At 36.5% G+C, this 12953-nt stretch overlaps 1 protein-coding gene across 4 annotated transcripts; it reads left to right on the top strand.

The window, feature by feature from the left end:
• The first annotated feature begins 1195 nt into the window (after nucleotides 1–1195).
• On the top strand, nucleotides 1196–9092 carry LOC119596821 (probable tRNA (guanine(26)-N(2))-dimethyltransferase). 4 transcript variants are annotated; one of them, XM_037946155.1, is made up of 7 exons: nucleotides 1196–1348; nucleotides 3713–3789; nucleotides 4111–4338; nucleotides 4982–5395; nucleotides 6088–6316; nucleotides 6567–6719; nucleotides 7955–8950. In XM_037946155.1, the coding sequence occupies exons 2-7, from the start codon at nucleotides 3749–3751 to the stop codon at nucleotides 8765–8767; spliced, it is 1878 nt and encodes a 625-aa protein (XP_037802083.1). In that variant the 5' UTR covers nucleotides 1196–1348; nucleotides 3713–3748; the 3' UTR covers nucleotides 8768–8950. The 4 variants fall into 4 exon arrangements, with proteins under 4 accessions (XP_037802083.1, XP_037802098.1, XP_037802090.1 ...); XM_037946162.1 differs by having other exon boundaries at nucleotides 1204–1393; XM_037946170.1 differs by lacking the exon at nucleotides 3713–3789 and having other exon boundaries at nucleotides 1198–1348; nucleotides 7955–9092.
• The last annotated feature ends 3861 nt before the right edge of the window (nucleotides 9093–12953 follow it).

Below are 12953 nucleotides of genomic sequence, written 5' to 3'. Positions count from 1 at the left end.
ACAGTGGTAAGTGAATCTGTGCTGGACAGAGTTTCAGTTGCTAGCTTCAGTGTTGCTGTAGCATCTTGAGGGAGCTTCATGTGATCATAATGGTCATACATAATATGATACTCTGCATCCTCTACTCCAGTTGACTCTTGATACCTGTTGACAAAATTAAAAACATAGTTATATATTTGCAGAATCTTTTCATGGATGTGATTTATACAATATATACACGGAAGCATTTGGGACAATAATAAACTAAGTTTTTTATCTGACACCTAATGTTTAATTAATACTCAGAGTATACAATTTATCAGATAATCATTTATTTTCAGATATATCTCTAAGACACTCCAAGGGCATTTTTTCTGATAGCTATATCAGTTGTGGCCAATCCAAGTCTACTGGAACTTGCAACAGAAGGCCTAAAACATAATGGTACTGCAACAACCACTTGCCACAGCCTTCTGGTCACTGGCACTCCAGCAAAGGACAAACTCTATCATCTGGCATAACATGAATAATGCATATGCCAGTTAAAGGAATAAAATACCTTCTCTGCAGTAAGAGCCAGGCTGTTTTCTAGATGAAATTCCTCTATTTTACTGACTACAATCACTTATGTCTATGTCATAAAGTTCCATCTCTAAATCTGTAAGGCCAAAGAATTAGCCCATATAAAGCTATACAGAAAAATTAACCAGTTGGCAAAAAGAGACACTATACTTACATGCTTAAAGCTATAATGATATTCTGATCGCCAAGAAGTGTGTATAAATATTCCTTATTATGTTGTTGAAAGAGACAAGGAGGAGGCTATCATTTATGCTAGGACTATAGGGAATCAGTCTTGAAACAATAACATTGCAGAAAACAAGAAAACAGAATCGGCTTTTTAGAATCCTAAACCGCTATATATATTTCAATACTCTATAATCGAACAAGTGGATATAAGACTCGATCCTAAATGCTATCACATTCACACTTTTAACGCTAGTTTTTGATATATAAAACCCTCGCACCTCAACTTCACTTAATCAGAACGCTCCAGAAGAGTAATACCTTCCAAAATAATAAAATCCCAAAGGTGAAAATACCTACACAGAGAAATCCTCTTAAAGAGTTTAAACCAGAATTCAGAGGCAATGAATCCGCATGCCCCTTACGCGAACGACGGGCGGATTCAGGAGCTTATAGTCTTACGCATGTTGTCAGCGGAGGTAAACAAACCACATGCGGCTGAGATCGTGAGGCGGGCGGCTGCCGGGGCGTTCGGAGACATTTTCCCGTTATTTCTGCGGAGATTTTACGTCATGGAGTAAATACAAGTTGCGGAGGATATCAGAGGAAGAGGAGCTAGGAGGTACTGGCAGTGCTTCGGTTTGAAGTTCTATATAAGAAGAAAAAAGTAGGTTTTGAAAATAGTGCTAACATATAGAAATGATAATGAAAGGGAAACAAAAAAAATAAACCGTTTCGGGGGATATAAAGTGTTGAATAGGGTAAAGCCTAATAAGAAGAAGCAGAAGAAGGAAGATTTACAAAATACAGTGCTACATTGTTTCAGGAATATTTGTATATTACTGTGGTATTCGTCTAATCCTTTTCTCTACGTGGAAGTGGAATGCTCAGCAAATATACACGTTGCTAGATAGCTGTTTATATATATTTTTAGGGAAAATTAACCTTTTTTAGGATTTTAATGTGTGAAGATGGCACATTTTTATAATTAGTGGGTAATCCTTATCTTTGGTTGGTTGATTTGCTAAAGATTAATGGATTTAAGTTTATATCTACGTCATTGGCACACTTCAGTACATTACTGAAAGGTTACTGAAAGCATTTCTCCTGGTTGTGCTGTGACATATACACAATTTATATAAATGATTCACCAGTGAGTCAGAATTGCTAAGATACAATAGGTCAGCTTTCATTACTGTACATCAAAATGAAAAAACTAAGCTGTCTGTGTAGTTGATAAATTGATTAATTCACAGACACATTTCATAAAGTGCACATGAATATCCTCATTTCTCAGAGGTCCAGTCAATGATGGGATAATACAACAGAAAAAAGCTGTCTATCACTGCTACTAAGGAGTATGATATTGATGGATTGCATTTGATATCTACTGTCCTAAAAAAAAAAAAAATTAAAAAATGTATGGAGTGGTTGCCTTGCTGAAAACTGAGACAATTTTCATCTATGGAAAAAATTGCACAAATCGAAGGTAAAGGAGATACAGGATAGAGAAGAGAGAAGGTCAACTCTTCATTTTCTAAGTCCTCATCATGTTTACCTTATGAGGACCAAAACAAAAGTGACGTGTAACTCATTACTGCAATCTATCAAGTAGTTCATGTATTACTATGTGCTTGTGAGAATGATTATTTTGTAATTATTTTGTAATGCATTCTATTAGTTTTATTGTACTTCTTTATGTGTTTTGGTAATCATTTATGCTATTCTGTACAAGAACATTGTGCACGTGTGTGTTTTGCCACTAGGAGATGTGACAGGCCATGTGCCATTATTCCAGAGAGAGACATTAAGAGAGTGTCCCCTGGGTAGGGAATACATAGATCATAGTGTATAAATCCCACAGGGTTAAAATTAAGTTGGTTTATTGGTTAGGACATATTGTACAATTACCACAGGGGATCTGGATTATGTGAAATCCCATAGATTTTTACTGAGCGATGGGTATGATTACCTTCAAATTTTTCAAAGATTGGTGCATCAGTCCATAGCCTTTCAAAGATAGGAGGGACATCCAAAGAGGTTCATTAGCCTTTTTTTTTTTTTTTTTTTTTCTCTCTTTTTTTTTTTTTCTCTTTTTTTTTATAGACATTTCTGATCGCTATTCTTCTTATTTCAGCCTGCTTTACCCCATAATTTCCCTGATCTGCTTCATGCCCTCCCCTGCTATCAGGACTTATCAAATCACATCAGGATTGTCAGCTGGTGAATGCAACAGAAATGATCATAAGATATGGATTGTCATAGCTGGAAATTTACCGTATTAGTTTGTGCAAAATGACTAATTTGGCATAATTGCCCTATCATATAATAGGTGAAAATGTTCATAGGTAGGCAGGGCAATTTCTCAAAAAAGCAAATAAACAAAGTGGATTCAGATAGTACTATGTCAAGCAGTTGTAATTAAAAAGTATCTATGCATAATAATATATATCATATATATATATATATAATATATATATATATATATATATATATATATATATATATATATATATAAAATATTATTATATATTATAATATTATATATATATATATATATATAATATATATATATATAATAATATATATTATATATAATATATTAATAATATATTAATTATATATATATAATATATATTACATATATATATATACTATATATATATATCATATGATAATATATATTTATATATATATATATATATATACTATAATATATATATATATATCATATATATAATATATATATATATATATATATATATATATATATATATATATCTGTATATATATATCTGTATATATATATCTGTATATATATATCTGTATATATATATATATCTGTATATATATATATATATTATATATATATGTATATATGTATATATATATATATATATATGCTTAGACTTTGGGCAAGTTAGTTTAATGAAGAAAAAAATTATTTAAAGGTGGACTGAAAGACCAATATCCATTATTATTTCAGAATAACTAGAGTAAAACCAGTGATATCAAGAAGTTAATGTTGAAAGCTGTAAGATTGAGGACCTTTGGTTCATTGTTGTAAGTATTCCAGAGAGAGACATTAAAACATGTTCTTGTAACCTAAACAAATAATTAGAAAGCTTGTGTAGCTTGGAAATAGCTTAAATTGATTGATTTTGCTAGGTGAGAGTAGCAATGATATCATCTATGGAAGCCCCCTGTTTCTCTCTCTCTCTCTCTCTCTCTCTCTCTCTCTCTCTCTCTCTCTCTCTCTCTCTCTCTCTCCCTCTCTCCCTCTCTCCCTCTCTCCCTCTCTCCCTCTCTCCCTCTACCTCTCTCCCTCCCTCCCTCCCTCCTTCCTTCCCTGAGGTATGTAATTTTAGAATATTTCTTTTTCAGAAATAAATTCTTACAATACAGGAGGGTAACAGTCAGTGTGAGGATGGCTTCAAGTGAAAAAGGAAGTGAAGACACAGAGGGTGGCAGCAACGGAGGAAGTGAGGAGGTGGGGTTTGTGATAGATAAACGTCCTTTTACACATGTCCAGGAAGGAAAGGCAGAAGTACTTTTTCCAAGCTCCCATGATGTTTTTTACAACCCTGTGCAAGAATTTAACAGAGACTTAAGGTAAACTGGTAATAAGAAACAGTCACTGATAGTTTAGAGGAATTATTGTTTTTCAACATGATTAATTGCTCATTTAACCCATTGCCACCAGAAGCATGCAGTGCCCACTGTAGTTTTGTTCTGCAGTGTCTAAACATTGATGGGTCTGCAATTGCTCAGCCACCAAGAAGTCAGATAGTCAGTCTACCTAAATGCATCTGATTTCCTTTGTCTTGAGTTTTCGTGAATTTTTTTTTTTCACTAATGCTATCAATATTGATGCTGTTATTATTATCACTGACATCATATTTACTGTAATATTACTATCAGTAGTAAAAGCAATAAAGAATATAGAATATTTCTGAAAATCAAGAAAAAAGGGTAAGAGTTGAGATAGGTAGGACAAGTAATTGACTCTTTGGTGACTAAGAATGTGTAGAGCTATCTGTATGTTAAAATAATAAACTAAACTCAATGGGCATGGCATGTACGTACATTCCATCCCTGTCGGCAATAGGTTAAAATCTGAATCTTTACATGACCTATGTCTTCTTAGTTTCATGCTTTAGGATTTCCCCAGATCATGGCTGTAAAAAATTCGTGCAAAAGTTCAAACGTACTTTGATTTAAGGTCAGAAATTAACTAATAATAACTTGCGTATAGTGTTGCAGTGTTGAGAGTATTTGCTGCAGAACATAAAGAGAAAGAAAATCAGAAAAGGAAGAAAGCAGAATTAAAGGAGAAAGCAAGGTTGTTAAAACTCGCAAAGGATGAAGAGGAAGCTAAAAATGAGACAGAAGTAACACAAGATTCAGACAAGGAAACAAAAGCAGAGGTCCCTCCAGCAGAGAAAAAATTTACAATACTGGAACCGGGGAAAAAAGACCCAGAAGGCATAAGGATCTTGGAGGCTCTTGCGGCTTCCGGTCTTCGGTCGATACGCTATGCGCACGAAGTTGGAGGTGTGATGGAGATTGTGGCTAATGACTTCTCAAAGCAGGCAGTGGAGTGCATGGAACGTAACATCACACACAACAAGGTGGAAGACATTGTTACATCTAGTTACAGTGATGCCTCGTAAGTATTGAACTGCATTCTTGTTATTGATATGCTATGTGTAGTATATGATAATTTTTATGATGAACCTTTTCTCTTGCCTATATATAATATTACCATTACTGTAAGAGTTTATATAATTAAGGAGCTAAGAAGTATTTTGATGTTTAGAAAAGTAGATTTGTAAAGAATATAGTTCCAAGAGTGAATAGCTAGAATTTGGTCAAAATATTGTTCCATCTCTGGAACTCAAGAAGTAACATGCCTGTCTATTTTTCATGTGCTTCTAAAACTCAAATTGTTATTATTATTATTTTGCTTAATAGATGCAGATTGCTTGTAGATTTTAATTTCTTATTTTAATAGTCAATGCAGTTTGTAAGAAAAAAAAAGGTACTGCCCAAGAGTATATAGTATTAGATTTATGTGTAACTATATGACTCTTAGAAATGCACTAACAGTTTAGAGAAAATGTTACATAAATCAGAATTCCTAGTGTAGGATACATCAGCAAGAATTTTTAAATATAATCCAATTGATAAGGATTAAATTCTTTCTTATGATTCTGGGAATGAGGTTTTCAGTAATAATCATGAGATAGACTAAGGGATTTTAACTCTGAACTGTTTAAATCAAGCATCCCCTGATCTAGTAATTTAAGGACTGCTTTTATACACTAATAAGAAATTTGGTTTTCTCCTTGAACTGTGCAGTATGGCGATGTACAAGAGTTACGAGCAAGGAAAGAGATTTCACGCCATTGACCTTGACCCATATGGCTCGCCACACGCCTTTTTAGACAGTGCTGTGAAGAGTGTGGCGGATGGAGGTATTCTTCTGGTTACCTGTACTGACATGGCTGTGCTGTGTGGTAATTCGCCAGAAACGTGCTACACCAAATATGGAGCTTTGTCCATCAAAAGCAAAGCCTGTCATGAGATAGTGAGTTGATGTGCCAAGACAAGGTTGCAGATTGTATTCTGTATTGAATTTATATACTGATATGCTTCATTTCTAAATTTATTATTCTTTCTCTAGATAGCTGATTTTACTTGATGTCATTCAGTGGATACATAACTATAAATCTTACAAGGTTAAGAAATGCAAATAGTTTATGTAGATTTACTTGCGAAGTTTATGTAAAAGCTCAGAAACCAAAGGGGAAGTTTAAATACCTTATTATATTTTCCAGGCCTTAAGAATTGTGTTGCAGTGCATTGAGTCCCATGCCAACCGTTATGGCAGACATATTGTGCCGTTGTTATCTATGAGTGCAGACTTCTATGTAAGAGTTGTTGTTCAAGTATTTACAAGTCAATATAAGTGCAAGGAAAGTTTTTCAAAGGTAAGTACATCATTGTAGTCATCATTTTTTTATTATTGTTCTGATTATCATCACTGCAATTTATGATCGGGCTGTATTTAGTATAATTATGGTTGCATTCTTTTGTTTTATTATCATTATGATTAGTAGTAGTTGTATTAGTAGTAGTAGTATCATTATTATTATAATTATCATTATTATTGTTGCTAGCATTAATTCTTGGTGAACTATTCATTTATGCATGTATCAGTATTCATTAGTATTATAATGTAATCAGTGCTAGTAGGTGCCTTTCAACATCATCTGTAGTGGATAGAATTCCCTAATCTGCTGATTATTGTAACTGTGTCCAATTTTCCTTGGAGCAGGTGAAAACAAAGCAGGTACCGAGGCAAAAATGATAATCTATTATTATATAAGGAGTCATGGCAAGTGAGCTAGAGATCTTAGTAGCAGCTGTGTAATAATATAAGGGTTAAGATTTTGTCAAAAGGGGCATTTTACAACACACAATGGAGCGAGCATAATCTTATATGTGATAAGCTTTAATATAGTGAATGTATTCATGAAATGGAATTAATTGCTATGAAAATAAACAGATCTGCAACCAGGTAAGCTTACATGTATACAAATATTGATTTGGCTATATTAGAAATAGATAGTTAACATTTACATTCTGCATTAATTTTGAAGGTCTATTTCATCATGTTTGGGTAAAGAGTATGTGTAAAGTGAAGGGCAAAGTTAGTAAATACGGGGAATGGATAATTACCTCTATGGCATATATATTTCTGCTTTACAATACAATGTGCCAAACAAATTATATTACCTTTATAATATATTCTTACAAAGTATGCAGTCTTACTGCATGTTTATTAATGTTAACTTGGTGCTGTGCTGTCACATCATAGGGAATAATCACAGATGATGCCTCATCATGACAAATCTCCAATGTCCTGATAGCTGGGATGAGGCCTTGAGCAGCCAAAAATGAACCAGATCATCACACAGGCACAGATTGGCCCACACTGAAGTACACCTGTCCTCACCAAACTTTATCAAAATTTTTGTCTGTTGTTACTTGGCTGAAAGGGGATTGCTATACTTGATCTGTGGTACCTAGGAGTAGATGGGCATTAAAATATCCATTCAGAAACTTGCACATTTTATGGAAATTAGTCATTTTCTTATCAGAATATGAATGATTAATTGGATTAAAAATAGATGTGATATAATAAACATTTTTACTATTTCAGGTTTCTTGGCTTTACCAGTGTGTAGGATGTGAGACAACTACACTGCAACCTTTGGGACGTGTTGTAGTTAATGGGAAAAGTGTGAAGTACCAGTTGTCACCTGGTCCTGCAGTCAGTCAGTCTTGTGATCATTGTGGCCACAGACACTCAGTTGCAGGCCCCATCTGGAATGCACCTATACATGACAAAGATTTCATTCACAAATTGAAAGAGTCCCTTGTTGAGGACGAATTTACAACATTCCGCCGTATATATGGTACTTTGACTATGATGGAAGAAGAATTGACAAATGTGCCTCTATATTATGTTGTAGATAAGTTGGCTGCAGTGGCTGGTATTAACCTGTGTAAAATGGTACAGTTTAGATCAGCTATTTTGAATGCAGGATACAAGGTTTCTATGTCACATGCATGCAAAAATTCTATCAAGACTGATGCTCCTGCACAGGTTATATGGGACATAGTTAGGGCCTGGGAGAAATCAAATCCTGCCAACAAGGAAAAGATGGCTCCAGATAGGCCTGGGAGAAGGCTTCTGGAGAAGAAATCCGTAACAGAAATCAGCTTTGAAATACACCCTGACAGCAATCCTCAGTCCAGAAAGCAGGAGCTTCTTAGATTTCAAGTGAAACCAGAGAAGAACTGGGGGCCAAAGTCTAGAGCAAAAACTAGTTTATTTCATGGGAATCAAGAAGATAAAAGGTCACGCAACCAAGGGAAGAAAAGGAGAATCCAAGTAAATGCCGAGCAGTTGCCAACAAAGCTGCCGAAAGAAGAAACTGACTCACATGTAGGACAAGAAACCAGTGCCTAATGAAGAAAACTGCGAGTGACACCTTGTGTTCAACTCTTTCATAATGTTTTAATTAATCTACCCTTTTTTTTTACATAGGCCTACTTGCACACTCACAATATCAGTCTCACTCTTACATACACACACACTCACACTCACAGTCATACTCACACTCACACTCACACTCACACTCACACTCACACTCACTCACACTCACTCACACTCACACTCACACTCACACTCACACTCACACTCACTCACACTCACACTCACTGACACACACACACACACACACACACACACACACACACACACCACACCACACACCACACACACACACACACACTTTAATGTGTAACACTCAACAAAACATGCACACATACGTAGTCAACAAAATAAAACTGATTATCAGACACTCACTACAAGAAATTTACAGCACCAACAAATTTAACCTTTCACAAGCACTTTTTTTATCTTTCAAAGACATCAAACTACTACTAACACATTTGAGAACTTTTAAATATAATTTGTTCATTTCTAACAAATTAATTCATTCAGCAATCCATTGTAGTTAAATTAAAAGAAAATTTTTGATTATTATTACATCCTCTTATCGAATTATTTCAGGACAAAATTCTTATGTTTTAAGGACTTTTTATTAATTCATTTGTCACCATTTTAAGAGTATTAAGCTTGAATAAATTAAAAAAATAATGTACAAGTTTAATAAATAATAATATACGCATTATAGAAAAAAGAAAATGGAAATTTGAAAGATATTATGAATCCTCGTAGCTATTAATGGAGGAATTAAGAGATAGCATACAAAGGATTAAAGAAACATAAGTCAATCCTAGAATATTTTGCTGCATTGTATGTACTTAAAAGAGAAATAAAATAAGCAAAAAAAGTAATAGAAGAAAACAAATGTAAAGGCATATGCAATTTTTTTTTTTTTTTTTTGATGAAATTGCAAATTTATAAAGAATTGGTGAATCAAAATGGCTCTACAGCTTGTAACTAAAGGTGAAGTGGCTTATTTAATAGATATTGTTGATTATTTAAATGCAAATATTGTATACTAAGTAGATGCTATATTATAAAATATAGAATAATACTTTCTCTCTAATTCCTATATTCATATGCTTTCTTTTACTGCTAACTTTCTCTTGTGATGACCCCCCCCCCCCCACACACACACACACTATCTATGTATCTGTTTGTTAGGGGTAAAGGCACAAAGGCAGGCACCCTTGACGGCAGGAACAAAGAGCCCTCCGGTATTTTTTCCTGTGGAAAACCAGGTAGGAGTTGATGTGTTCTAGGGAGAGGAAAGAGAGGGGGGAAGGCAATGGGTACCTGCACTATTAGTGAGCTCCCTCGACTATAGGAATCTGCCTGCCGAGGCTGGGGGAGGGGAGCCTGTGGTAGCAAGATTGCTTGGCAAGTGTGAGGCGGTGCTTGCTCTGGGGGTGGCAGGGGGAGCTGTTCCTGACGGCAGCCATGGAGCCCTCTGGTGTCATCCCCATTCCAAGGCATTGCCTGTGGAAAGCCATTTGGTGCTCTTCCAAGGTGAGGCTAATGTGGTCTAGCCAGAGGCAAGGGACACAATAAAATGAGCACCCTTTGACTGCAGGAACATAGAGCTTTCCTGGTTCGTACTTTGTCCAAAGTCAAACCTTGAATAAAATCTTTTGGTGCTGTTCCAACGAGGTCTGTTTTGGATTTAGGTGGAGGCCAGGAGGAAAGGCTATGAGCTCAGACACTACAAGTGGGTGCTGTAGCTGACAGGAACACAAAGGTGGTCCTCTGCTCTAGGTCTCTTCTAGGGAAAAATCTTGGGGTGAGTTCCAATAGAGGGCAGCTGCAGTAAAGGTAAATATGAACAGATAAGCAATGGGTGTCACGCTGAATAGCAAGCTTCCATGTAAGTGGTTATAGGGAAACAGGGCATCAGTAATCCCAAGTAGGAAATCAGATGCCTGGCAGCATGCACAACTACACGCTGAACAGTCAGTCAGTTAGTGAGGCTAATGCCGAAGAGGGTGAATGACCACACTCATTCTCCAATTCTAACCACGAGGGTCCCTCTTAGTAAGCTGCCTTTTAGGTCCACGGCCCATCTTTATTTCTTCAAAACAGATTTGGTCAGTTTGCCCTAAGCCACTTTTTTCTTGGCTGTTTGAAATGCCACCTAAGTTTTTATCTAAAGGAGACCATTTAGTAGGTGGGATCATCCTCTGTGAACTGAGATAAGTCTTTGTATAGCCTAAGTTGGCAGTCTTGGATGCGCAAATGACAGGTCTCATGCGGTAGTCATGGTTGGACATGTGTTCCTGCAAACATTACCAAGAGATTCCAGTACAAGGACTTGTTGCAAAAGGCTTCAAGGTGAGACTCCAAGGGAGGTACCAGCATCTCCAAATATCCTTTGGGTCTTGCCAGCAAACCAGTGCATCAAGAACTACAATGCTAAATGATGTAAAGTTTTGGGTGATGTGATGTCCTTGCTGCAAGCAGACTCCCAATGGTTCTTGGTCTTAATTCAGGAAACCTCTACACCGCCTCACTGCTAAATTCACTGAATTCCCAGAAAATAAGCTAGCCACTCTATATAGCCTTTTCAGTGCCAGTATAAGTGAACCATAAGTCCGAAAGACAGCACCAGTCTGCCAGGTGGCAAGCAGAATGTAATATGTGTACCATGGGTGCACCGGCAGATTTCAGTGCAGAAAGGATGTCACAAATGCTTGCTGCTTTACCATCCTTCAGCTTATAGATCGCTTCATATTAGTTTAGGATTATCTTTTTATGGATAATTCATTAGGATTGGCCAGTAGTAGTATGGTAGGTACCTTTAAGGTGAGAGTGTTAGTATGCATCTTCTTATTTAAGCTATGATTACCTACTTTAAATGCATTGACTTATTGCTGTCCGTCGTTTACTGTAGGTGCATCATGCTTTCCCGGTTAACCGTTGCTTCAATAGGCATGGATGCCGGCAAAGCGCCTTTCATGGCCGCTCCGCCGTGAAAGGCGCTTTCCTACCCACAGTGGCTAACTGATAGTTAATATGTGCATATGAATCCTATGAAAAAATGAATGGTCTCTAAGGTATAAACTTGATGTATCTGAAATGGGCCTTATAATAGTGGGTCCGTGATGGCACTTTTTCTGATTAAGTTTATGACTTTAGCATAGCCCATGGCAGAAATAGGACATGATCGGGGTGGTGAGAGGCCATGCTCTTGGCCAATGATTGTTTGAGTTAAAAGTATAGAGTCACCCTAGCCGATTGGGACGACTTGCAAAATCGTGTCTCTACATTTTTTTCCCCCTGAGTTGTGTCTAGGGACATGTGGATAGCTTTAACAAAGTTACAATACCATTATATTATTCCCAGGGGAAAGGAGGTTGAGAGCTTTTGTCCACCAGGGGGTACCCATAATGATCCTGGCATACTCTTTTTCAGAGTGGCTCAAGCCTGTCCCTGAGATTAGCTTTAATAGAAATCATAATGGGATGAATCATATGGAGATGAAATTATCTTAGGAACTGCACCCACTGGAGGTCCTGTCCCTGTACATGAAGCCTTGAACCTTTGACACCCAGTATCAAAGCCATGGCTCTCCGGTTGGCTGCAAAGATCTTTAATTCTGCTTTGCACCCTCAAACATGTGAGATCCAGACAGATATGGTCGTTCTTCATGATATTCCTCCCGGTGGAGATCATAGCAAGATTATTGTGTAGGAGGCATAAGATATCTTACACCCCTCGGAGATATGTCGGAGGCTTGATAGAATAGATAGATAGGTATAGATACATAGAGATATAAACAAATAAATAGTTAAATAAACTGATTAATTAACATGTACATATAGAGTTTAAAGTTGTGGATTCTCATCATTAAGGTTCTGAATACATCAGAGGTCTCAAGACTCCACCCTAAAGTGCCCCAGTCTCACTGCACTGAATGATAACTGGAAACTGTCCCTGATAGATATGTTCTTGAAGTAGTTCCATTTCTAAGAGCTTGCCCTTTATTTCCCTTTCTTATTAAGGTCATCAACATAGCAAGGTTTGTCAGTTCGAAGGTCTTCTCCAAATCAAGAGAGACAACCACAAAGGCAACAGTACCCAGTGTTCAGAGAAGTGGCTAGGCTGTAAACTGTGGACCCAGGCACTATATATGTACCCGCTAGTCACT

Source organism: Penaeus monodon, chromosome 3, assembly GCF_015228065.2.
Source record: "Penaeus monodon isolate SGIC_2016 chromosome 3, NSTDA_Pmon_1, whole genome shotgun sequence".
In the NCBI taxonomy this organism is placed as follows: domain Eukaryota; kingdom Metazoa; phylum Arthropoda; class Malacostraca; order Decapoda; family Penaeidae; genus Penaeus; species Penaeus monodon.
Note: the sequence above shows the minus strand (reverse complement) of the source record. Positions and strands in the feature narration are given on the sequence as shown.

Bases quoted from the DNA above. Each gene is read 5' to 3' on its own strand.
- LOC119596821 (XM_037946155.1), top strand. From the start codon at position 3,749: ATGTTGAAAGCTGTAAGATTGAGGACCTTTGGTTCATTGTT. The intron at 4,339-4,981 runs GTAAACTGGTAA...ACTTGCGTATAG, and splicing joins GAATTTAACAGAGACTTAAG to TGTTGCAGTGTTGAGAGTAT. The intron at 6,720-7,954 runs GTAAGTACATCA...TTACTATTTCAG, and splicing joins GCAAGGAAAGTTTTTCAAAG to GTTTCTTGGCTTTACCAGTG.